Source organism: Erythrolamprus reginae, chromosome 1 (assembly GCF_031021105.1).
Source record: "Erythrolamprus reginae isolate rEryReg1 chromosome 1, rEryReg1.hap1, whole genome shotgun sequence".
Taxonomy (NCBI): Eukaryota; Metazoa; Chordata; class Lepidosauria; order Squamata; family Dipsadidae; genus Erythrolamprus; species Erythrolamprus reginae.
In genome coordinates this window covers 98,295,758-98,323,558 of record NC_091950.1, presented here as the reverse complement: position 1 = coordinate 98,323,558, position 27,801 = coordinate 98,295,758, and the positions used below count along the sequence as shown (strand labels likewise).

At 39.0% G+C, this 27,801-nt stretch overlaps 1 protein-coding gene across 4 annotated transcripts in view; it reads left to right on the top strand.

Moving 5' to 3' along the window:
• Positions 1-23,352, top strand: part of CD82 (CD82 molecule) — an 86,415-nt gene extending 63,063 nt beyond the window's left edge. For all 4 annotated transcript variants that reach the window (XM_070760600.1, XM_070760611.1, XM_070760616.1 and 1 more), the window contains 6 exons: positions 1,200-1,324; positions 3,402-3,476; positions 10,618-10,725; positions 17,732-17,920; positions 18,898-18,981; positions 21,341-23,352. In XM_070760600.1, the coding sequence (XP_070616701.1) occupies positions 1,200-1,324; positions 3,402-3,476; positions 10,618-10,725; positions 17,732-17,920; positions 18,898-18,981; positions 21,341-21,418 (659 nt within the window). In that variant the 3' untranslated portion in view covers positions 21,419-23,352. The remainder of the gene's footprint in view (positions 1-1,199; positions 1,325-3,401; positions 3,477-10,617; positions 10,726-17,731; positions 17,921-18,897; positions 18,982-21,340) is intronic.
• The last annotated feature ends 4,449 nt before the right edge of the window (positions 23,353-27,801 follow it).

The window sequence follows — 27,801 nt, the reverse complement described above, 5'->3', positions numbered from 1 at the left end:
ACTCCTACCAAATTTTGAACTCGATATTGAACCAACCTCAGCCAGCATGGCTAATACTTGGGGATTTCGATTTATTATTAGAGTTGGAAGGGATCTTGTAGGTCATCTAGTCCAACCCCCTGCTCAAGCAGGAGTTCTTACACCATTCGAGATAGATGACAGTCCAATCTCCCCTTAAAGGTTGCAAATGTTGGGACTCTCAAACCTCCGCTGGTACGCTGTTCCACTGGTTGATCGCTCTCAGAAGGTTTCTCCCCACTTCCAGGTTGAATCGTTCCTCAAACAGCTTCCATCCATTATTCCTTGTTTGGCTTTCTGGTGCCATAGAGAATAGCCTGACCCCCTCCTCTCTTTGGCATCCCCTCAAGTATTGGAACACTGCTGTCATGTCACCCCTGGTCCTTCTCTTCGCCAGATTGGCCAAACTCAATTTCTGTAGCTGCTCTTTGTATGTTTTATTTTCCAGACCTTTTATCATCTCGATTGTTCTCTTCTGCACTTTCTCTAGACTCTCAATCTCCTTTTTGTGAACAAAGCTGAATGCAGTACTCTAGGTGTGGTCTGACCAAGGCTTTATAGAGTAATACTAGTACCACTATGGTTCTTGATTTTATCCCTCCATTTATGCAGCTCAGGACTGTGTGGGCCTTTTTGACTGCTGCTGCACACTGCTGGCTCATATTTAGTTGGCTGGCCACAAGATACAAGAGTTGTCATCCAAACTTAAGTCAATAAGAATTTATCACCATGTAAAACCTGGAAAAGACATGCCAACTTCCAACCATGGCTAGTAATCCTTTCCTGTTTTATTAAAATCTAAGAAGCACTAACCAGTATTCTTAAGTCAGCTAATCTTGGTTTTCCCACAAGCACAACTGGGACTTAGATTTTCACTTCCCGGAACACTATAATGCATTTTCATCCTCTCTCCTTCCCCTCTCTCTCTAGACCATTCTTTTACAATACAGCTTTGTGTTCATCTTCTCACTATCACATGACCAATAAGTGAGTACTTAGTCCCCAGCGCAATATATCCATATAACCGGATTTAGCTGTTTATTGTCCAGTGCTTTGATTTCTTGGCTACAGAACTTAAAGCAGAGTGCTTTATCTCTCTTGAACAATTATCTTGCTTTGCTGGAACATAATAAATCTGCATTTGTTATATGTATTTCCCCCCCTGCCTTGGGTTTCCACAGAGACCTCATCATCAAGTTCAAGAGTTGGAGCATACATTCTTACCGGAGTAGGAGCTCTCACCATGTTAATGGGATTCCTGGGCTGTGTTGGAGCAGTCAATGAGATTCGTTGCCTCTTGGGACTGGTAAGCAATACATGTAGATGCTGGTAAAGTCTTTCTGGCTTTCAGCTACAGGTCACAAGTGATAGAGAAGCATTTGGAAAGCACAGAAGATATAGCTATATTGTCACATCCATGAAAACTCAATATGCCGCAGTGATAGCAAACCTTTTTTGGTTCATCTGCCAAAAGGGGGTGGGTGCCCGCACTAGTGCAAGCATACGTATTCACACCCATTTCCTTCCCCAACACACACATGCGCACATACAAGCCGTGCTGCCCCCTGCACATGCTACAGGACTCACTGAAGCCTATGATGATGAAAAATATTAGATTTGTTTTACATTGTATTGTTATTGCTGTGAGCCGCCCTGAGTCTGCGGAGAGGGGCGGCATACAAATCTGATTAACGGGCAAACCGGAAGTTCAGAAAAATAGACTTCTGGTTTGCTGGTTGGGCCATTTTTCACACCCTGGGGCTTCAGGAAGCTTCCCTAAAGCCTCCGTAATGCAGCAAACTGAAAGTCCATTTTTCCAAACTTCCTGTTTGCCCGTTTTTCGCATTCCGGAGGCTTCAGGAAGCTTCTATGAAGCCTCCAGAGGGCGAAATGGCCTTCTCCAAGGTTTAAAATCAGCTTATGCACGGCCCCTTAGGGACCTCTTATTCCTCTGATTGTGGAATACTTTCCCAAGAAAAGCTTTCTTCATACCCAGTACCCACTGTTCCAGTGCTTTGGAGAGCCAATTTGCAAACTCTCTGCTGATTTTGATATTGCTGTTTTGTTTGTTAATGAGTTTCTTGTTGATTCATTAAGTTTTCCATATTTGTATTTGCCATTTTTATTTCTAAAGAAAGTGACAAAACAATGTGTTTCCTGTATTCATTCCAAGATTGAAATATTGCTCTGCCTTTAATTGTGGAGATGGCTCTTGCAGTAGAGGCAGAAGGCTGCAATCCCACCCCAGAATGCCTTCCATGTCTTGCTCTCTGCCAGCAAGCTTCTCTTCCTCCAGAGAAAGACTGAAAGTCTTGGGGTGTTCAGGGAGGATGGAAAAGATCCGTAGAGACTCTTGCACTATTTCAGACCTGTTCAGCTACCCTGCCTAAACCTGTGCCAGGTTTCCATCAAAACACCTCATGGAAGCAAGCTTAGAAAATTCTGTTAGCTTATTGTGCTCAGACAGGCAGAAAATGGAAATAAATCTCCTTCTGATACATCAGCAGATACTCACTGGGCTTCTGGCAAGAAAGCATTCTGGCTTTGTAGCTGAAGCTTCCGATTATATCTGGTTGTACTGCCTTCCATAGGAAACACCCCCCCCCCACCAAAGAACTTCACCTGTGAAGCAGTACAGAAATTCCTCAAGTTATGACCACAACTAAGCCCAAAATTTCTGTTGCTAGCGAGACAGTTGTTAAGTGAGTTTTGCCGGATTTTATGACTTTTCTTGTCACAGGGGAATCACCACAGTTGTTACGTTAGTATCACAATAAATGAATCTGGCTTTGTTGACTTTGTGTCAACAAATGTTGACTTTGCTTGTGAGAAGGTCACAAAGGGTGACCATGTGATCCCAGAACACTGCAGCTATCATAAGTATGAGTTGGTTGCCAAACAGGGATGAAATACTTCCAGTTCGCTCGTTCCTATTGGTTGTCAGGGAGCACGAGACTCCGCCTATCTGCCCAGATGCCGCCATTTGGGTTCTTTTACTCTCTGCGCATGTGCAAAGCATTCTGTGCATGCGCAGAGTGTAAAAGAACCCAAAAGGTGGTTATTTTACCCTTTGCGCATGGACAGAACACAGAACCAAAAGGTGGTGATCGAGCAGGTGGGTGGAGCTTCGTGCTTCCTTCGCGACCTGCTCGCCGATGACTGACAGGCAGGAGTGAACGGGGAGTATTTCACCCTGTTGCCAAGCATCTGAATTTTGTTCATGCAACTGTAGGGATGCTACAATGATTGTAAGTGTGGAAAATGATCATAAATCCCTTTTTTCATGCTGCTGTAACTTTGAATGGTCACTAAACTAACTGTTGTAAATTCAGGATTATCTGTGAGAACACAATGTGAGAAACACTCTTTAATTTATTTTGCAGTATTTTACTTGCCTCTTGCTGATCCTCATCGCCCAAATAGCTGCCGGCCTGCTGATCTATTTCCAGAGGAATGCAGTAAGTGACACTTTTCTTTCCCAATTTCATCTCCCTGTTTCCTTGTTGAGATTGAGTTTGTGTTGTTCTGATTCCTATGCATTTCCAAGTAATGTCTTAAAAACAAGATTTAGACATGTAGTGATTCAGCAGGTATCACTGTGACGTCATTGGGTTTTTTTGTTTTTTGTTTTTAAATACTCTTTTCTAATTCTTCCAATCTGACATTCTTTATTTAGGTTGGGATTGCTACCATTCTTTGTAATTTGCATAAAATAATAAAAATAAAACTGGTGTTTTAATGTTAGTATCTGATTTGTTTCTGATTAGATGGAAAATTGTGTGTGTGTGTATGACTAATAATCTGGTACTTTCTGTTACAAAATTTATAACAGCAAAAATCACAGAACTATAAATATTACCTGTGAGTTAACCAAAATGGATTTTTTCTGGTTTATTTCGTTTATATTTTTGAATTTCTTAATATATACTTAGGAAAATATTTAAGAAAGAAAGCATGAATTTTTATTTAAGGGGTTTTGAATTCTTGTTTTCAAAACAGCTTACTACCATTGTTAAAACCAGGAACTAAGATCAATAATTAAGTAGCAAATAATAGAAAGGGAGAAAAAGGCAGAGTGTACATACCAAGCCACTGTAAATTCTTTATAGAATTTATAGCTATTTTCAGTACTAATTTTTGTTATTCACCCAGAGTTTAATAATGATTAATTGCTCAAAGCCTCCTTTGCTTAAAAGATATACTAATAAGCTGGGAAATAATTAATAAGTAGTTTCTTGCTTGTAGAATAGACTAGAATAGAATTTTATTGGCCAAGTGTAATTGGACACACAAGGAATTTATCTTGGTGCATATGCTGTCAGTGTACATAAAAGAAAAGATAAGTTCTTTTATGATAAATATACAACTGCACTGGACAAGAAATCAGGATAAATATGAATAGAAATACTGGGCCTACTTGTGACTGTTTATTACATGTTTCAAGTGTTTTCCATTAAAAGTAATACAAGTTAAATTCAACAAGACAATGAAATCATACAAAATTCAAATTTAAAATTCAAAACTGTACAACAGTTGAGAAGTTAAAACCACTACAGTAAATGAGATCCTGAGAACTTTGGGTAAGAAATTGATTAAATGAATCAATAACAAAAGTTTAATTTGAGCAAAAAAAAAGTAGATGAAGTAAAAGTGGACAAAATTCATTGCAGGGATGAAGAACGAAAAAAGAATAGTATCTGCAGTGTTGAAATATGTGAATATACCATTCAGATCACTTTTCTCTCTTATAATATGCTTCTTTCCACTATCCCGCTTCTTAGGAAAAACCTCTAATTTTTGGTTTATAATCTTAGTAATCTCTGTACCCATATTTGCTATTTTTAGATGTTATGTATGAACTTTTGTAGAATCTACATTTCCAAACAAGAAAGGAAAATAATTTTGCCTGTCATGTCCAGAGACTACAAAAGACCAGGAAAAATGGGTTGCCATTTCACTTACTCAGCTGCAAAACTATATTTCAGATTCTTGAACGTTGAATTTACATTTTAATGTAAACTTAATTAACTTGCATTTTGCAAACCATGAAAGGAAATAACAGTATATTTCAGGAGTTCTATGAATGTTGTGATGAAACCTCTAATAAAGAAATAATAATAATCTGAAAAGCATACTAAAATCTGAGTAAAAACTGCTCTGAGGCAAAACTTGCATATAAAATACATATCAATTTCCCCCAAAAAATATACCAATTTTTCTACAACCTTCTTTTTTGCAAATTAATGTATAATGGAGATAATAACATTAGAACCTAAGAGTAGTCAAACTTAACCTTTAGTTTAAATTGAAGACATTTGTATATTTTTAGACCACTTTCCCCCAATATCTTGACTTACAGAAGTCAATGTGGCATGTGTGTAATCTAGCCAAGAGAACTTTCAATAATGCATAATGTTGGAAAAAGTGAGTGGTTATTGGGAAATTCTACTTATGGAATCTGGGAGATTTTGCACAAATTTGTTTCTGGCAATAGAGTGTAATTGCTTCTATCACTCATTTCTCCCCCCCCCTTTTTTTCATCTATCAAGATTTTGGTTTTACCATCTATACAGTAAAGATGGAAGCTACATGTGTTTCTTCAGGCTTGCTTTAATAAGAGGGATTGATGAAGCCTTGTTTTTCTTCTTCTTTTGCCTATTGTAGGGAAACCTTTGAGGAAACTAAATTAAATGGAGATTCTCTTGGCAGGAAAGGTTCAGAATACCAGACTGTGTTCTCCTTCCCAGTATCCTGGATTATGAAAGTGGGATATGTTTCAACTATAATGTGACTGCTGGGTGGGAAAGCAGCCATCTGTACTTTCCTGCACTGGACTGACTCATATTCCATATTTTTGCATTTAGGATTTTCTATATTCCATATATTGTTTCTGCATTTTCATTCAGAGACAGAAGGCTTCCCCCCCTCTATAATGCTTGTTTTAAAACTTCATGCGTGTGTTTGTTTATTTATTTATTTATTTATTTTATTTTTTATTTTGTCCAATACACAGTACATATTGAAGAGGATAGACATGAAGTATTATATATAAAGAAAAGATATAAAAGTAGAGGAAAAGATATATGAAAGGAAGAAAAGATATATGATATATGAGATAAGGAGAGACAATTGGACAGGGGACAAAAGGCAGGCTAGTGCACTTATGTACGCCCCTTACTGACCTCTTAGGAACCTGGAGAGGTCAATCGTGGATAGTCTAAGGGAGAAATGATGGGGTTTAGGGGTTGACACTACTGAGTCCGGTAATAAGTTCCACGCTTCGACAACTCGATTGCTAAAGTCATATTTTTTACAGTCAATCTTAGATGTAATGGATTATAAGATTCATTGGTGGATTCCTATTAATCTTTAAACTATCTTTGAATTAAGTTTTATCCAGCTTTCTTAAGGACCCATTCATGTAATTTATACCATTCGGTGATATACAGTGGGGGGGGGGGGAGTATTTAGTCAGACACCAGTTGTGCAAGTTCTCCCACTTAAAAAGATGAGAGAAGCCTGTAATTGACATCATAAGTAGCCCTCAACCATGAGAGTCAACATGAAAAACTACATCCAGAAAATCACATTGTCTGATTTTTAACGAATGTATTTGCAAATTATGGTGGAAAATAAATATTTGGTCAATAACAAAAGTTCATCTGACAAACGTTTTCTGTAAGTCCTCACAAGGTTGGCACACACTGTTGCTGGTATGTTGGCCCATTCTTCCATGCAGATCTCCTCAAGAGCACTGATGTTTTGGGGCTGTCGCTGGGCAACACAAATTTTCAACTCCCTCCGAAGGTTTTCTATAGGGTTGAGATCTGGAGACTGGCTAGGCCACTCCAGGACCTTGACATGCTTCTTACAAAGCCACTCCTTTGTTGCCCTGGCAGTGTGCTTGGGATCATTGTCATGCTGAAAGACCCACCCATGTTTCATCTTCAGTGCCCTTGCTGATGGAAGAAGGTTTGCACTCAAAATATCACGATACATGGCCCCATTCATTCTTCCATATACATGGATCAGTCGTCCTGGTCCCTTTGCAGAGAAACAGCCCCAAAGCATGATGTTGTCTCCCTCATGCTTCACAGTAGGTATGGTGTTCTTTGGATGTAGTTCAGCATTCTTTCTCCTCCAAACACAACGTGCTGTGTTTCTACCAAACAGTTCTACTTTGGTTTTATCTGACCATATGACATTCTCCCAATACTCTCCTGGATCATCCAAATGCTCTCTAGCAAACTTCAGATGGGTACGGGCATATACTGCCTTAAGGAGGGGGATACATCTGGCACTGGTGTCATATGACAGTAGAAAACAAGCATTTGCAAGTCATGCTGAAAAGAAATATAAACTGACCAAAACTTAATCGTGAAAGGAAAATAAAAGGGCTGCAGTAAATTTATTTATTTATTTTATTTATTTATTTATTTATTATTTGGATTTGTATGCCGCCCCTCTCCGAAAACTCGGGGCGGCTCACAACAAGTGAAAAGACAATCCAATACATAATCCAATTAATTAAAATATTATAAATTTAAGAAAAACCCCTATACTAACATACACACACACACACAAGCATACCATATATAAATTCAACGTGCCCAGGGGAAGATGTTTAGTTTCCCCATGCCTGACGGCAAAGGTGGGTTTTGAGGAGTTTACGGAATGCAGGAAGAGTAGGGGCAGTTCTGATCTCCGGGGGGAGTTGGTTCCAGAGAGTCGGTGCCGCCACAGAGAAGGCTCTCCCCCTGGGGCCCGCCAACCGACATTGTTTAGTTGACGGGACCCGGAGGAGGCCCACTCTGTGAAAAATAAAATAAAATAAATTATCTTATTTGGTGCCCATAGTGTCTTAACATTAATGCATTAAAGCAATTATCCTGAGTTTATGTTAATGTTGTTAATTTTCATGATCATAGTGTGTCTCTACTGGACAGGAATATTTGCATTTGTTATGATGTTCACTATTATAGCAAAGTGAAAATAACAATAACAATAAGCCGCCCCGAGTTTTCGGAGAGGGGCGGCATATAAATCCAATAAATAATAATAATAATAATAATAATAATAATAATAATAATAATAAAAATAAGGCCTTCCGTTTATCACAGTGCAGTATAATTTTAAAATAAATCACCTTGCACAGTATTCAAGTACCTATAAATTGCATTCCTTTCCCATTCTTCTCTGTAGAATCAGATATACTTTAGTTTTTGACGCTGGTAGATGAAGTAGAAATTGAAAGTGTGGACTGCATTTTGACTTGAACCCAAGAAAGTTAATTTTTAATTGAAACTTTTGACCTTTGTGGTAATTTCCAGTTTCACTAAGAGGAAATTGTGAAACATTTTACTGTTCTTGTCTGACATCGTCTTTGCAGTTGGCAGATAGTAATCCAGACACTTGTGCCATTCATAGCTCAAGAGATGAGTTTGCGTTTTGCTGACTTGACACTTGCTGGTCTCACACAGCAGGAGGTTTCTGCCATTTGCTCAGACATGTGTCCTAAAAACAAAAAGGCAGATGGCTGCCTTCTTTCCAAATTTGTAGCAGTTGGCAATATCTTGCAGCAACTCTGTTTTGCAAGAATAATTTGTTTGTTGTTCCTTGTGTTTCTTTCTTTACTCTCTGGCTGCAATATTGTCTAACTACCACAATATGAACCTCTGTGAGTTTAGTGCTCAGCATCAACAGACTGACATTCTTAAGATACTAATAAAATGACTAACAATTATTTCATCACATCTTAGACATCATTTCTAGATGCTGTGCCTTTTCCTTTCATAATCTTTTGTAAGCCCTGCCTTAGCCATGAAAAATCAGCAGGATGACTTTGGGCCAGACACATTCTTTCAGGTTGTTGTTGTGGGGAAAATAGGAGGAAGAAGGTGTGTTGGATATGCTTTGTGTTATTTAGAAAAATAGCAAAGGTTGGATGTAAACAAACAAACTTTAGGCCTATTTTCTGTACAGTGATACCTCATCTTACAAATGCCTCATCATACAAACTTTTCGAGATACAAACCCGAGGTTTAAGATTTTTTTGCCTCTTCTTACAAACTATTTTCACCTTACAAACCCACTGCCGCCGCTGGGATGGCCCACCTCCAGACTTCCGTTGCCAGCGAAGCACCCATTTTTGTGCTGCTGGGATTCTCCTGAGGCTCCCCTCCATGGGAAACCCCACCTCCGGACGTCTGTTGCCAGTGAAGTGCTCATTTTTGCGATGCTGAGATTCTCCTGCTGGGATTCCCCTGCAGCATCGCAAAAACACAGAAGTCCAGAGGTGGGGGAGCCTCAGGGGAATCCCAGCAGCACAAAAACGGGTGCTTGGCTTTGCACGCATTAATCACTTTTCAATTGATTCCTATGGGAAACACTGTTTCGTCTTACAAACTTTTCACCTTAAGAACCTCATCCCGGAACCAATTAAGTTTGTAAGACAAGGTATCACTGTATTTGGCTTCCTAGAGATCCATGTCACTATGATTTTTTTTTCAAAGCCAGGTAAGCTCATCTATTGTTTCAGAAAAAAATACCCCTAAGGCATCTTAAGAGTGACATCCTTTACTTCTGTCCTGGTTTTACCATTCTCCCACAAAAGGTGATGTCTAAAGTCCTGAAAAATGGGGTGATCCAGCAGATTTCAAGAACAGCCAGGTTGATAGCAGGCTTAGGTGTCTAAGGCTGTGTGCGTGTGTATGTGTGTGTGTGCGTGCATGTGTGTTTATCTGTGTAGATTAATAGAATAACAGAATTGGAAGGGATCTTGTAGGACATCTCGTCCAACCCACTGTCCAAGCAGAACATATACCAGGAGTAGGCAAAGTTGGCTCTACTATGACTTGTGGACTTCAACTCCCAGAATTCCTGAGCCAATCATGCTAGTTCAGGAATTCTGTGAGTTGAAGTCCACATGTCATAGAAGAGCCAATTTTGCCTACCCCTACCTTATACCATTTCTAATAGATGTCAGTCCAGTCTCTTCTTGAAAGCTTCCAGGGATGAAGCTCCCACAACTTCTGAAGGCAAGATGTTCCATTGGTCAGAAAATTTCTACTTATTTCCAAGTTGAATCTCTCCTCTTTCAGTTTCTATCCATTATACCTTGTCTGGCCTTCAGTTGCTTTGGAAAATAGCTTGATCCCCCTCCTCTCTGTGGCAGCTCCTCAAATATTGGAACACTGCTATCAAGTCTCCCTTGGTCCTTCTCTTCAACAGACTAGCTATGCCCTGTTTGTGTTAGAAAGAGCTGCCATGAGAGGAGTTAAAAGGAATTCCTGGGATGGATTTACTCTTTGGAAAAACAGGTTCATTTTAAAATAAAGCGTAATTCTTCAGTGTTGAATGAAATGCTCCGATTTGTCCATGCCTTTCTTTTTGTTGATAGAGAAAAAAAATTATTTCCCTCTCTCCAGTTCTTATTTTCAAGACATGCTGGAAGACACATCTGGAGCTACATCAAAAAAGGAGAAGGTTCTCTTATTATGGAATAAATTTCAAATAATTTGTGTATCTTCAAATGTACGATGGGATCAATTACCACAAGACCAGAGTTTAAATTACATTTTTCTATTATATTTTTACTAGCTTGAAGCGGAAATGTCTGGGATTGTTAGTGAACTTGTCCAGAATTACAATCCTTCAGATGACAACAATAGGACCCTTGAAAATGCTTGGGACTATGTCCAGTTACAAGTAAGTTTCCATGCAAGAATTAATGAGACAGTTAGTAGTATTGTCAATAATACACATTGTAAGTTTTTTCTTGAATGAGAATAGTGTTCTTCATCTAATTTAATCATTTAAAAAAATTGATATCTGAAGATTGGCTACAGGCAGAAATATGCGGGTAGAAAACCTTATGAGCCAAATACAAGAAACAAGTTGCTTTCGTATACTGGGTCATATCATCAATATATTGTCTTTTTGTTTTCCTGTGGTATTGTTCTCAAGATGCATAGTACAGAGGTACAAGCAGGAAATCCTGTTGATGTACTTACCTGTTAAAATCTCTTTTCACGAAACAATGCTAATGATATGGAGTTCTATTGTATATCCACGGAAGTTATTCAATCAGTCACTGCAATCCCAACCTATCTTTCCTCTAGAGCAATGTTTTTCAAACTTGGCCACTTTAAGATATATGGAACTCAACTCCCAGAAGGTGGACTTCAACTCGGAGAATTTAATATGAAATTGAAATATATACATCTTAAGGAGGTCAAGTTTGAAAAACACTGCTTTAGAAGCTTAAGGCGGTATACATAATTTCATCTTTGTACTGTATTTTATTTTTTAATTTGGTGACTTAGATTAGATGGAGAGATAAGGTCTCTAAATTTCTTACTTGAGCAAAGACAAACCTGAATCTCTCCAGTCCTAGTCCAATTCAAATTGAACATGTGTGGAGAATATGGATCCATTGACATGTGTGAATAATTATGCAATATCTGCAATGCCAGATGTAAAGTTTGGCATGTCCTGTACATGAGATCGACTTTTGGTATTACCACAGAAAAATGAAGCATGCTAGAATTGTCCACATGTTCAATTACTACAGGGTGCAAAGCTGCATCGTGGCAGTGTATTTATATATACATTTTCAACACTGTGACCGCATTTGCTAGCGAGTTCCATATGTGAAAACTTGTTGCCATTCAAGGTCCACATACAGTTTTCTTATAAATTGAGACATGGTTTATTTCATATTTTTAATTGTAGGGTTCACATAAACCATGGCTCCTGATTCATTCTTTGACACAGTTTGTATACATTGTTGAGGATGGTACTGGTGGCTACCATAGTCTGCCTACTACTGATGCCTCTTGACAGCAACCATCTCTGTATTCCTATAATTCTTAGCCAACTGGCCTAAAAACCAGTTCTTCTGTATGTAGCCTATAGTGCCATCTAATATAGTTTCAACTTATCACAGCTTCTGGTTGATAAGTCAACAAAAACAAGACAGGGGCTAGTTAGTTCTAAGATGTGAACAGTTATATTTTCTTGGTCCAGATATTTGTAGGATATAAATAAATAAAGAGATTCCTTCACATGCCACTAGGTCAGTGTTGCGTTTTAATAATCACACATGGTCTGTTCAGAGGTGGGTTCCTCCCAGTTCAGACTAGTTCTCCCAAACCAGTAGCATCCCGCTGGCGACATCACAATGATGTCACAGAACCGGTTCGGTCAGTGCCTATCTGTGCGTGGCGCCATCTTTTTAAAAAGATTTCTCTTATTTATTTATTTAAAAAAATGTTTTAAGTTTTTTTTTCTTCTGAGCATGTGCAGTAGCTGAGTTTCCAGCACTGTGAGGTTACCATCTTGTTTTTGGCTTTTTAATTTTGAAATTTTGTATTTATTTATTTTTCTGAGCATGTGCCAAATCTCTGACACTGTGCATGTGGTCACTATCTTGTTTTTGGCTATTTTTAAATTTCTTTTGGGGATTTTTTGGCACTGTGCATGTTCACAAAGCACAAGCGCACTCACACAACGCAGGAGGAAGCTAACTGGCAGTGAGGTAAGTTAGAACCCACCCCTGGGTCTGTTCCTAATTCTGATCCTTCAAGTTTTCCAATGGTTCATTCATCATTGCTTTAACTTGAGTCCATCCACCTTGTTATTGGCCATTCTCTTTTTCTCTTTCCTTCCTTTTCTAGCATTCTACTGAGTTTTTCAAAAGAACTATAGTCTTTTGCATAAAATATTCAACATATGATAATTTGACCCAGATCATTTGAGCTCTGAATAAAAGTTTTGGATCGATGTATTCTATGATGCATTTGTTTTGGGATTTTTTTGCTTCCTTCTTTGCTATAGTATTCTCAGGAGTTTTCTCCAAAACCAAAGTTCAAAAGCATTAATGCTGTTTCTACTTTATTCTACTTTTTCAAAGTCCAAGGAGATAGATTAGTTGGCTTTTAAGGCTTTATGCAATCTTTACGTGGGAATTAAGCACAAATTTCCCTTGGGCATTACCTTTTTCTGTTGATCAGAATGATGTCTTTTCATAGGAAAACTGTTGTGAACATTTGAGTAAATGCGAATTCCGCTCCTTCATCTGAGAATTAAGAAGCCCATATACAATTTCACTTTCGTCAAATAAACCTGTATTAAAATGTGGTGCAGAACTTGATTGGACTTTTTAATAAACTTAAGTACTGTATAGCTGAAGACTTGTATTAAATGTGGTCAGTGGTTTTCCTTGCATAAGAGAAGTTGCTTACCTTACATCAGAAGCAATCTCCAAATTGGTAGCATTATTCTTTGCAGAGTATGATTTGATTTTCTGCAAATTCATAGTCTTTTCCAGGCCTGCTGCCTCTTCTAATAGACATGGCAGGAGATAGGGGTTGTGGGAGCATGTACCAGTCTTAAAACCTGTAGCATAAAATCTCTTTTATACCAATACAGTCAGGTTAATTGGACATTGGTGTTTAATAAGTTCTTTATCCACTCAGATTCTCATCATTCTGTCTTAGAGATTATATTGCATTCATTCAATAATGAGAGAAATTTGAGTTTTCTTCCTAAACCAATTGGGAATCTTTAAATTGAAGCTATTAGTCAAAAGACTAATGTGTGTTTTATAATAAAACATAAACCTGTTGACCAGGGGTCTCTAACCTTAGCAACTTTAAGATTTGTGGACTTCAACTCCCAGGACTTAAAGTTGTCAAGGTTGGAGACCCCTATGTGTAGACTACCTCCAAGTCAAAAGAGAGCATCAGTTATGGTCTTTGTAAGCAAGAAATGAAATTCATTGTAGCTACTTAGAACTAAGTAAACTCTCAGTTGGTTCAAAAGTTATAATTTCTTCTCATGGTTTTGTAGCTGTTGCATAGATTATTACTATTACCATTTTCAGCAGGTTTCTATTTATATATTCTATTTCCAACAAACCAGCAAACCGGATTTTATTTACATACAGTACGGTGTATTATATTATACAATTAAGGCCTACTTGATTTTTCTTCACAAATGAAAAGTCATGCAACTTTTTATATACAGTAATCCCATTTCAACCACAAACTGAGAGGAGAGAATAGTAGAAGAGCTCCATCTTTTGGTGACTGGCTATTCTTAACAATTGGTCTTTTTCATGCTAAGGAAATAATCCTCAACCTGATGTTTATGAGTGAGACTGGGCAGTGCCTCTATAACATATTTCTTCAATCATTTTCAAAGAACTAGCAATTCTGGGCATTGCATTGAATTTGGAGATCTTCAAGCAGAATGAAATCTAAGTGCCTGCTGTTCCAGAATACCAATGAGTGAGAACTAACAGATGACACTGTGGAAGTGGAAGAATATACAACTTTACGAAAGCATCTCTCTTTTTTGGTGGCTATGTTGGGTTTTATAATTGTTACCCTCCATTTGAAACTGGATAGGAAACTCAGAAGCAAATGGGGTGCTGGAAAAGTTGCATCCAGCGTCATTGTACTATAATGCCATTTTGGTTATAGAATTCTTAATAGGCCTTATATGGAGGCAGCTTCTCAATCAGTAGCCCTGTCAGTTGATCTGCAAGTCATTTCCATAGAAGCCTTTGAGGTATCCATGTAGGTTTTAATAATAGCACCGTTTCTGAAGATAGTCTGATACAGTTTTATCACAATGAACTTCTCACATTTCCAGACAGGTGAAGTGGTTTCTTATATTGGGGTGTGCTTTTATAGGAAAGACCCATTCATTTTTAATTAAAAAACTGAAATAATGGCTACAAAATATGCTACCCATCTGCCACCTAACAGTGAAAATTATAAGATTTATTTGTTAAATAAATTTATACAGCTACCCAACACACATAAAGTGACTCCCAAAGTTACGTATTGAAATGGATGTCCAACTGCCGCCTCTATGTTGGTTGAGGCAGGCAGGATTCCCTTAGGTACCAGTTGTTGGGGGTCAAGGGAAAGGGAGGGTTTTGCCTTCTCTTTCTGCTAAAGATCCCCATGGACAATTGGTGGGCTACTGTGTGACACAGAATGCTGGACTCGATGGGCTTTGGCCTGATTCAGCATGGCTCTTCTTATGTTCTTATGTTACCCACTCCTGCTTATTTTTCTAGTTTGGCAAGTAAAATCATTTTAAATCTGCAAAAGAGGGATATTTTCTTGACATTTTATTAATTGAACAGGTTGAAATGAATTCTCCAGAATAAATAGAGGTACATTTGATATGGCAGTGTAAATATATGGCAGTGTAAATATATTGATTCTGCAGATATTAACTTTTGATATATATAGAATAGAATAGAATAGAATAGAATAGTATTTTATTGGCCAAGTGTGATTGGACACACAAGGAATTTGTCTTGGTGCATATGCTCTCAGCGTAAATAAAAGAAAAAGATACATTTGTCAAGAATCATGTAGTACAGCACTTAATGATTGTCATAAGGGTCAAATAAACAAGGAAGAAACAATCAATATTAATAAAAATCTTATGATACAAGCAACAAGTTACAGTCATACAGTCCTAAGAAGGAGGAAAAGGATGATAGGAATGATGAGAAAAACTAAGGGGTGAAGAGGATGATTCTGCTTTTATGAGACTTGCTGCTATTTTTTTTCCTCCTTAAAATTTATTCCAAAGTCACAAAATAGGTAACTGCATCTTATTTATTGAATCAATTAACATGGCATCTGCTACTTGAGGGGTTTTTTTTGTCTTAGATTGTAAAGGAAGTGGGGTTTGCTATATTGTGGTGAAGGTGTGGTTAGTTTGTTTTGTCAGTTTTGACTCTTGGCAACTACATGGACAAGTCCATGCAAATTTTTGCTGGTGTTTTTTTTTTTAAAAAAATTCTAAGCTCCTCATAGAATTTTATTAAGCAAGATAGTTCCACTAAAGAAAATGTAATAGTGAGCAAAAGAGAGAGGCGGAACAAGAATCCTCCCAAGCAAAATGTGTCATGGTTCCGAGTAATGCTCCCAATTAGTTCAAGACTGTGAGCCTGTTGCTTTTTAAAAGATTTTGCTTATTGGGCACATGATCAAAAGTCAAGCCTACTCTGGCTTGGATACTGGCCATCCCCTGTTCTGCCCCAGCTACGGACCAGAGAAAATGTAGCGTGCACTCCAGGGATGGGTTGCTACCAGTGCAGTAGGTGACTGCTAGATTGTGCAATTTGCACACGACCACTCCAGGGCCGGTCCTATGGACACCGCCATTTTTTTTTCAATCTTTCATATACAGTATTTTGCATGTGCAGAAGCAAAATCTAGTGAGGTGCACTTGCATGCATGAGATTTCAGTGATTTTTTGCTTCCATGCATGCATCCCTTCATGAGAGATGGGCATGCGTCCCCTCTCGTGTATGCATCCTCATAAGATTTTGGAAACAAAAACACGCACGCACACACACAAAGACAGAAGCTGCATGTACAGTGCACTGGTAGCAGCCGATAATAGCAATCCACCCCGACACACTCTGTTTGTTCAAATCTATATTTAGTTGATTAACCACTAATAAAAAACTGGCTTAGTAATGATCACACACAAATAAATCTTAAATCAGTCTTTTCTTGAAATAAACCCAGCTGTTAATTTACAGCATTAACACTGGCATAAGTCCATAAAGCAAAGATAAGTAATTAGTCCTGGATATTGCAGGAAGCTTGCAGAGGTTGGCAAGATACCTGGAATCAGTCCATAAAAAAGAAGCTGAAACAGATAAGCCAAGCAGAGGTTTTCCAAGCAAAAGGCACACAAACAAACAAATAAACTATCAAACAAGTTTTTTCTGTCTTGAGGAGTGGCCAAGTAGATCTAGCAGTCAGTGGCCTGCAGTACTGCACTCTAACCACTGCGCCACTTCACCTACGCTGCTCTTTGAACTAGTCGGTATTCAGTTTGTGCAAATTATTTCCATTTCTTAAAATAGCTAGTGGAAACTTCATTTAATGTAGATTGACTGATATTGCAGTGCTCTCTGCATATTCATCATTCTGCCCTTGTTCTGATAGGCCAGCATTCGAGGAAAAGTTAAATCTCTGGGTAGCTCTCCATGTTCCTTGGAAAATATTTTTCAGGTTTAATTTATGTAACATTTTTGTAGGTTGTCTTAAAGTTGTCATGACATATTGGGAGTGGCTAAGTAGCCCCAAGCCTACTCCCGAGGAGACCTCCTCCTGAGTAGCCATTCCTGTCTTTTGACAGCTCTGTGTGCTCGTGCATTAAGAAGAGGCTTCTCCTCTTCTTCCTTGTTGCTGCAAAATGTTGGAGGTTCTGTAGGCCCTGGCTGAACCTCTGCCTCTAGCACTGAGTCCTAGCCAGCCTCCTCACTTCCTAACTAAGATGCCAGTTGCACAGGCTGCTCGTGCATCACCTCATCAGCCTCAGACGGGATCCGCTAACAGCTGCACGGGCTGCTGCCAGGTCACAACATTTCCCTTGTGTCCCAGTTCACGTTAGCCAACCAAGCAGGTGATGAGCCTCTTGGTACTACCCTCCTGCTGTTGCTAGGATATGCTGGGTCAGCTCCAGCTCCCATGAGCCTTATCGGTGTTATAATTTGGCACTATAGGAAACATTCTACATTCCATAAACCTCTCTGCCCCCTAAGCATGTCAACTGAGAAACAAAAGAAGAAACTTTTATGGCTTCAGTTAGTCATTTCGATAGTTGACAAAATGGCCCTGTGACATTGAATAGGAAGTAATAAGGTGATGTTTTCCTTTAAACCTAGTTGCAATGCTGTGGTTGGACTGGGCCAGCAACTTGGAGAAACAACACAATTCTTCAGGAAAGAAACCAGACATATTATCCTTGCTCTTGTTCCAATGACTCCTCTAACGCCCCAGCCGAAATGGGTTTCTGCTCCCTGGAACTTATTTCCAACTCTACAACAGTGGATGAGTGGCCAGTTAAAAAGCAGGTGAGTGTCTCCTTTGGGGTAATTCTGCCTAGAGATCTTTTGTTTGTCCGCTTTTTCTCTTCCTCCCTTCACTCTCATTTTGTTTGGCATTTGGTCTGAAAGGTTTTTGGGAGGAGAATAAAAAATTCTGCATTCTTTTCAATGACTCTTGAGTTGATCTCAGTTGTCTTCCTGGTTGAAGGCAAAGTGTTGAAAGAGGTATGTGAATGTAACCATGGACATCTCTTTACAAAGTGTTGACAAATTGCTACCCCCCCCCCCCTCTATCAATCATTCTGAGAATACATTTTGATTGCCTTTCTATCATTCATTTTAATTCTTGGAGGCAGTTTTGAATCCCACTTTATTTGCCTCAATCTCTACCATCTTATCGGTCATTTATGTAGCCAACAACTTATTCATACACAGTTTTGATTTCAAAAAAATGCATCCATTACAATAAACACTACATATGTTCACATACGTAGTATATACTCCAAAGCAAAAGTCTTGCCATTGCTGTCATCTTGGCAGAACACTTTGTGAGTTTCCAAGACGTATCCTGATAATGGCTTTTGGTGACAAAATCCTTATAATATGCAGTTCTTAAGTTTACTTCACTGTCTCCAAAATTTAGTTTTTCACTTGGAAGTGCTGCTTTTTCCTCTAGCACAGACGTATTTCTGATATGTATAGTTCAACATCTCTTAGGACTCTTAACTGGGTCACAATCCAGCAGTAAGGAAATAAAATATCCTGGGGGGAGATCCCTGTTTGTCAGAAATAGAGAATCTTGGACTAAAGAGAAAATAATAGCTTTCCAATTCCTTTGGGCTTTATACAAAACAGCAGTTATAAATAGAAAAGATTTCAAAAGAACTCATGTTCTAGTTCAATAACATTGTCCTGCTTTTGGATAATAATTACTAAACGCACTTTGGTAATTATTTGGTAACACTTACACTCTTGGTAAATTAGATGTGGTCCTTATCTTCCAGGGATGTATGAAAGGTGTGCAGAATTGGTTACAAGACAACCTTGGCATCATTCTTGGAGTGTGCACGGGAGTTGCGGTCATTGAAGTAGGTGTTCATTTTTCTGCATTTTCTAAAAATTATTTTTTGTTAGTGGCTGTTTATAATTACAACAAAGCGAAAAATTGTCTGTATGTACAGTATATCACCTCTTTGGCCTATGAATACTTGGTACTTGGTGGAAGTTAATTGATATTCCTTTTTTATTTTTTTATAAATACATTTAATATATAAAATACAAAGAAAAATAGAAATAGGAAATTAAGGGAAGGGAAAAGAGAGGGAAAAGAATGTGAAAAGTACAAAGGAGAAAAAAGGGAAAAAAAAGTGTTGACTTCTGACTCTTTAGCACAGTACAAGATAAAAACACTCCAGCCTCAACATTTTGCTTTTACACATAGTATAACAACAAATCTTTCTGATCAACGAAACCAGAAGTCAAAGGGGTTTTATTTTCATCACTGGTACAAAATCCAGAAGTGATATCCAAGAGATAAATGTACTTAAATATATTCTCTAATAATCAATTTTGCAAAATGTATAAATTGCTATTTCTATTTCTTATTTTGTTATTATTTCTTGGCTGAAAGTACATTTATTTATTTATTTTAAAAAATCTAGATCCTCCTCATGATTGGAGCCTCTTAAAAAGAATAGCTTTGATTAAAAGTTTTCCCACCAGCTTCCATTTATTCGCACTAGCAATATTGTTTGTGGTTGAAAACAAAGATGCATATGGGGAAATGAGAGAGAATGAGTCTCAGGGCGAAGCCAAGAACCAATGTAAATAGAACCAAACCAAAACCCCAAATGTCTCAGGAGATCTGGTTATTTGCTCCATCTACATCTTTTTTCTAGTAGTCTCTCAATTAGAATGATTGTTCTCTTTTCCATGGCTGATTTACTCAATTCAGCAAGTATCTGCTGATGCTGCATTTTTGTCTTGACATGTTCCAATATGATGACAAATCCACTATATTGGTCAGGGCAGAAATGAATATGGTTCATTAGCTGCTGCTTACATTTCTATTTAGAACATTTTATTAAATATGTGAAAGTAAATGCAGCAGTCCCCTCATTCACCGAATGTTCAAAGTTACAATGATGCTGAACAAAGGGTACTTAGGAGAAGTTCTTATCGTTGGGTCCATTGCAGCATCCTATGATCACTATCTGTGTGCTCAGCAACCTGCACAGTGTTGCAGTATCCTGTAGTCATGTGATCACTTTGTGTTAGCTTCCAGCAAACAAAGTCAATGATTCAGATGGCGATTACATGACTGTGGAATGCCGCAACCTCATAGGATTCGCTTAACAGCAATGAGGATTACTGGAAATATCATCCTAAATTGGTGCAGTCATGTGATGCCCCTCATTATGAATGCAATTTGTTAGCAATGGAGTTCCCAGTCTCAGTGACTGACAGTAAGCAAGGACTAAGTGTAGCAAAACTCAACTAAGAACAGAAGTGCTTTTCACAGTAATGCTAGCAAAATATAGCTCCCTCTCTGGAGGAATTTATAATTGCAATTTTGACAGTAAGGGGAGAACAAAGAAGTATGAGATAGTAAAGGGTGCTGAGATAAAACATAGGGTGGCATAGTGGTTAGAATGCAGTACTGCAGGCTACTTCTGCTGACTGGCAGCAGTTCGGCAGTTCGATTCTCACTGGTTCTCATCTGTCCATCCTTCCAAGGTTGATGAAATGAGGACCCTGATTGTTAGGGGGCAATATGCTGACTCTGTAAACTGCTTAGAGAGGGCTGTAAAAGCACTATGAAGCGGTATATAACACTAGTGTTATTGCTAAAACCAGAAAACACATTTTGGCTTAGTATCAAGTGCCATTATATGAATATGTTTTGTATAAATTTAAGTTTAAGTTTATTAGATTTATATGCCACCCCTCTCTGAGGACTCGGGGTGGCTTACAACATAGAAAAAGACAATATACATAGAAATCAAATTAATTAATGAAAAGGTACATCTAAAAACTAAAGAACCAATGAAAGTACGCACATATCCATTCAATCAACAAGCCCACTATACATTCATCAGCCAGGGGGGAAATCTAATGACCCCATGCTTAGTGGCATAGGTGAGTCTTTAGACTCTTGCATAAGACAAGGAGAGTGGGGGCAGTATGAATCTCCGGGGGGGAGCTAATTCCAGAGGGACGGGGCTCCCACAGAGAAGGCCCTTCCCCTAGGTCCCACCAAGCGACATTGTCTAGTTGACAGGACCTGTAGAAGGCTGACTCTGTGGGTCTTAACCAGTCACTGGGATTCTTGCAGCAGGAGCAATATGAACAATCGCCGAAAAGCTGAATTCTGTCCAGGGATTCCCCATTTCTTTATAAGCACAAAGGACCAACCTTTTCATCCTTCCTTCCTTTTTTCTCTTGCAGTTGCTGGGAATGGTGCTCTCTATCTGCCTCTGCAAGAACATTCACACTGAAGACTACACCAAAGTGCCCAAGTATTGAGAGACTGCAAGTCGTGAAATCTGCCCCAGAACATACGAAATGCCCCTTTCTTAAATCCAGACTGTTCTCATCCCTCTGGTGACAACGCTGCAGTGTTGCTGCAGTTCAATTAGGTTGTGCGGTATTGACGAATTATTTGAGGGACTTGGGCAGCTTCCTTTTATCTCTTGACTGTTCTTTTATGAAACAGGCCATTTAAATCTTCTTCTCCTGCACCTTTATTGCCATCACCTCTTCCTCCCTTCCTTTTATCCACATTTGTCGATTGTGACTAAGCTTAGAGTATTCCCATATTCCAGTTGTTGCAGCTGTTTGCTATATGTACATAATCCTTATGCTGTTTATCAAGGAAGATTTGGAGGGAGGGGGCTTTAGCTGTTGTGGGTTTGATATTTTTTTAATCACATGCTTTTAGAAATACACGCTGTAGAGAGAGGAACCTCTAGATAATTGGATGCCTCTATCTTTTTTAGCTTCAGTCCCTCTGACCTATTGAATTGATACCAGCCAGATGAAGAATTGGACTGTAGGGCACCAAGCTTAAAATACCACCATTTACCTTTTGAACAGGAATGTATGATATGGAAATTCTGATATCATTTTTTCTCATTTCTGCCATACTCCTCCCTTTGGGAGTCCATTACATTGGAGACATTTTAGAGACTGAATCTCCAAGGATGAGTCTGTCCTGGCTCTCTGACATCTACTCCTGGTTTGCCAACTTTATTTGAGCTGGTGATGGAGACTACAAATATATATACATATTTCCACTCACATTAGTATGAATCTTCTGTAATTTTGTCTTCTCCTGTTTACAGTGAAATTACACAGAGTTGATTATTCTTTATGCCAATAGTGGCAGGGAACACTTTTTCTGGCCTTTAGTTTATATGTACCAAGGAAAGTACATAGCTCTTCTTGCCTCTCTAGTTGGGGATCGTGTGATTTTGGAGTCACTGCAGTTGCCACCAGAACTCATGTTGCAGGAGTCACTGTAGAAGAACGTACTGTTGATATTTTTACTGGGAGATGCTTCTCTGTTCAAAAGCCATGCAAGCATCTATATTCTAAAGTGAATGCAGGGAAAACAGCCCAGTTTTGTAAGGGAAATCTCTCCTTCACAGATTAAGGAAAGGCTGCTAGTACATAAAACTGTGAAAAAGAAAGTCAAGATTGTGGTTGCAGTTATCATTAGCATTCTCTCCTGACACCATGGCTCTGGTTTTGCATGGAGAGCTTCCACATGAGGTGTGCCAAAGAAGGCAACCAGGAAAGGTTAACATGTCCAGTACTACAAGTTTCTTACATTAACAATTATTAATGTATAGAGGAAAGCATAAATGCCATGTTCCATCATCTCACAGCACGCAAAGTAGTTTATGGAAATAGGAAACTTGATCTTTGTCTATTGAGGGAGAATGAAATGGGTCTGAGACAATTTAGAAACCAAATCTAGTTAGGAGTACCTGCATTCCCATGCTTTCCTACCTTACAAATATTATAATTTCTTAACTATAACAAGCGGTGATTTTGCTAGATTTTGTGCAGTAAGACGGTCGGATGATTCAGACTCCATCATTTGAACAATTTTTCATTAACATTCTAGAAAACATTGATTATTTTATTTGAAATAAGGGTCCAGGGTGGTTCTGCTGCCATCATCCACCAGTTGCTGTTTCATTTTTGAAAGGATTGTAATGCTAGGCTGTGTAGACATCACTTCGTTCTTCGTTTGATAAACTTCACTGATAAGGTGTTTTGCAATGGTTCTTGTTCTCTTGGATTCAGCTCTGAACAGAAGAACCCTGGAGTCATTTTGGATTTTGTTTTTGTTTTTTGAAACCACTTCCAAATGAAACAAATGCATGTACAGATTTAACAAATAATGGGCGGGTATTTCAATAATAAAATATTTGCTTAAAAAAATAACAAAACATTTCTATTCATTCTTGTTGTAGTGTCAACCTGTCTTTGTTTAGCAGGCAAATGGTGATCTCCTGCGCTTTTCAGGAATACTTACCGGTATATCAGGAATCCCCAAACTTGGCAAATTTAAGTCTTGTGGACTTCAACTCCCAGAATTCTCCAGCCAGCAACTCCCAGAATTCTCCATGGTTGGCTGGAGAATTCTGGAAGTTGAAGTCCACAAGTCTTATAGTTTCCAAGTTTGAAGACCTCTGACCTGTGGTGATGAGCATTTGTTGGGCAATAGAACTGGATTGGCCACAATAAGTTTTAGCAGCTTGTTTCAAACAATGATTTTTCCCAAATGTGTTTTTTTAATGTGTGGGACCTTCATACCATATGTAATGCTAACCTATGAGTAGAATAGAATAGAATTCTTTCTTGGCCAAGTGTGATTAGACAAACAAGGAATTTGTCTTGGTGCATATGTACATGAGGTACAACACTTAATGATTGACATAGGGGGTCAAATAAGCAATGCTAAATAAGAAGAAACAAGAGACTTCTGTTTGTCTAGATAAGTTCAAAAATCCACTTCCCAAAGAAAATGTGATATAGTATATCTCATAGGGTAGAATCACAATTAAAAGGTAAGAAAAAGGTTTTGAAACATTTTGTCCCAAATATGCTTTTGCAAAAGCACCTGGACATTCTAGTTTATCTTTGAAGATGTTTAGCTTCAGAGCTGAAGAAGCTTCTTGGATGAGAAGCGAAATATCTTCAAAGAAAAACCAGAAAGTTCAGTTGCCTCTTGAAAAAAACACCTTTGGAAACATGACCTGGATGACTGAAAATGTCCATAGACATTTAGGTAACATTTTCTTTATTATTACAGTATTTGCCAAGCTTCTAAAATTGAAGTCCACTAGAGGGTGCTAATGCTATATATTTTTTTAAAAATGAATTGAACTAGAGCAGTTCTTAGTCCTAGGAATATTACAGCTTTATGTATTGCCTGGAGAATACTTAGAATTTTTGAAATTGCACCATGTTTATCTTAGGGTTTTCTTTTTACTATATTCATAATTCCTTAATTCTTTACAAGAAGTTACTTCTCCCAAATCAAGAAATAAATTACCCCAGAATTCAGACTAATGCTTTTTATTTTATTTTACAGAGTTCTGTTTACGTACCACAATGAAGTATCTAAACAGTTTCCTTTTAAATAAAAAACGAGTAAACGTATAGAATAAGTAAAAGAATATAGAATTTAAATTTACATTTAAATTATAAAAGTTTAATAATGCATAAAGATGCATATCACCAAAATTGAGACAACTGAAGTATTTAAGGAGAATTTTAATTACCATTGTTTGGACCTGCTGCAGTAATATCGGGTGAAATGCTCCCAGTTCACTCGTGAACCCAAATGGCAGTGTCCGGGTGGACGGAGCCCCATGCTGCCTTCGGGACCGGCTCTCTGATGATCGACAGGCATGAGCGCACTGGGAGCATTTGATCCCTGAGTAATATACTCCACATAGAGCTGTGTTTTTCAACCGGTGTGCCGCGGCACACTAGTATGCTGCGAGACATGGTCAGGTGTGCCGCGAGGCGGCTCCTGCAAGTGGGAACTCTCGCTCGTTCTCTCTCTTCCTTTCTTCTCTGTGGAGGCCGGCGAAGGTTTTCCTTAATTTGAACATTCTGAGCAAGCTGGCAGGGGGATGGGAAGCAGCCCCTTTACTGACAGCCCGGGACGGGACTGTGAGAGGGGTGGGCATTCCCACAACGCTCGGAGTGGCTAGCGGCTGGATCGCCAGCGCCGCTGCAGCCACCGCTGTGGGAGGAGCCGCGCCCCAAGAAAGCCGAAGAGAAGGACGGATCGGGCGGGCGGAGACAACCACAAGTGGAAGCCTCAGCCCTGGAGCTCCCACTTGCACAAGCCGCCCCCCGGCTATTGCCCACCACCGCCGCTATTGGCACCCTTCTCGGGAGGCCGGCAAAGGTTGCTTTGAAAGTCGGCCCCCTCGCGCCCATGGCTTCTCGTCGCTAATAGCGGCGGCAGGCAATAGCCGGGGGAGGGGCAGCTTCTGCAAGTGGGAGCTCCAGGGCTGAGGCTTCCACTTGTGGCTGTCCCCGCCCACCGGATCCGTCCTTCTCTTCGGCTTTCTTGGGGCGTGGCTCCTCCCACAGCGGTGGCTGCAGCTATTGGTTCATCGCTAATGGTAGGGATGAATCCTAGAAGGTGATTGGTCAGTGAGCATTCCCTGTGCCTTCACTCTTCCTGTCGCTGATAGCTGGAGGGATTGTGAGGGGAATGTTTATGTTCAGATGGAGGCGGCTGCTGGCGGGCTGGATAAATGGCCTCCGTGGGCCATATCTGGCATGCGGGCTGTAGTTTGGGGACTCAGGTTTAATTTCCCCACGGCACACCTGACTATGTCTCATGGCACACTAGTGTGCCACAGCACACTGGTTGAAAAACACTGGCTTAGAGGAATGAATTTAAAGTAGAGAATACTTACCTGATCTCCATTTTATCCTTTGCTTACAGTGACCATATTTTCTTGGGCTGGGGTGGGGTGGGAGAAACCTGAAAAAGGGGCAAATCTGAAAGAGCTTCATAAAGATAATTTTTAAAAATTGTTTATAATTAGCTTTGGGGGGGGGGGAAATCAAGAACAAAATCAATGAAAATAATTAAATCTAAAGGACAACATTCTGAAATACTGTCCTTTATAATAAAAGACATATACAGTCATTGTAATTTTGTTCCAAATTAGTGTTACTCTGTTTAATTCTTGAACTGGTTTCTGCATTTTCATGCAGAATAAAACCTTTTCAATTTAGCTGTAGCAAATAATTTCATTTTTTTCATCGTTCATAAGAATCTTCCAATTACAACTACACATGCCATGTAGGTTTTGGCTGCATTAAATCCAATTAATGTCTTGCACAGTTAGCAGTAAGAAACTGAGTTATCGATATGCACTAATCTCTAACAACTAGACAACAAGAGAATTAGTGCTGATTTAAGAGTTACAATGGGTGCCAGAAGCTCATCTATTCCCAACATTATCCATCTCTAGTGCAACATTAACATTAGTTAATCTAGACATTAGTAAATTCTTTTATTTCAACCTACTTCCAAAACTAATGGTGATGGCAATTGTTATTCTGTGCAGGGAAACGTTTATGTACAAACTTTATTACAAGCTTTTTCTGTTTCATGTTGGCTGAGGAATAGGATCCATTTTAACTGTCTAGTTTTGGGTGGGCTTTGGAATGATTTCTCCTTTGGCTCTAATTATAATATAAGAGCTTAAATTCCTTAAACATGAGCTTGAGCAGGAAGAAAAAGAGAAGGAAAAATTACATCCAGTTACTTAGCAATAAAAAAGGTGAACATATTGAAAGTTTCCATGAAATTGTACAGCATGGAATGGAAATTTTTTTTCCCCATCTTTACAGCAGGAGCAGAAAGACAATAATTTAACCAAATATCTGGCATTACATTTTCTTCTCTTTAAAAGTTAAAAATAGGATCTACTTGCCTCATTGCTTTTCCTACTTGTTTTCTTATGCAATTAAGAAAGCATGTTGATATATTATATTTTTTTTATTTATTTTATTAATTGGATTTATATATCTCCGAGGACTCAGGGCGGCTTACAACATGTAAAAAACAATTTTAAAAAACTTCTGAAATCCAATTAAATTTAAAAACTAGTTGGTCTAAAACCCCAGTACATTTAAAATCAGTCACTCCCATTTAAAACAACAAGCATCCCTTTCATTCACCAGCCAGGTGGCAAGCGGTTAATAGCCCCCCAGGCCTGGCGGTACAAACGAGTCTTTAGACCAGTGGTTCTCAACCTGGAGGTTGGGACCCCTTTGGGGGTTGAATGGCCATTTCACGGGGTCGCCTAAGACCATGGGAAAAGACAAATTTCCCCTGGTATTAGGAACTAAAGCTTCTATTCTGGTGCCTTGGGACATATTTTTACAATCCGACCAATCAGGCGTTTGCAGTGGGGGTGTCCCTCTGACCTTCCTGCCAATCAGATTAAAGCTCTGTTGGGAGAATTGGCACTAGACTTATGGTTGGGGGTCAGCACAACATGAGGAACTGTATTAAGGGGTTGCGGCATGAGAAAGGTTGAGAACCACTGCTTTAGACTCTTGTGGAAGGTGACGAGGGGGGTGGGTAATACGAATCTCTGGGGGGAGCTGGTTCCATAATATATCCCTAATTCATCACCCTAATTTTCTCTACTCAATTTTATTTGTTCACATAAAACGCTAAACTATTTGTTCACACAAGACGCTAAACCAGGGGTCAGCAACCCGTGGCTCTGGAGCCATATGTGGCTCTTTCATCCTTCTGCTGCAGCTCCCTATTGTCAGTCAACTCCACAATTGGTAGGGCTTTCAGTTAGGACAGGTAGAGGAAAAAGGATACCATGCTAGAAAGAGAC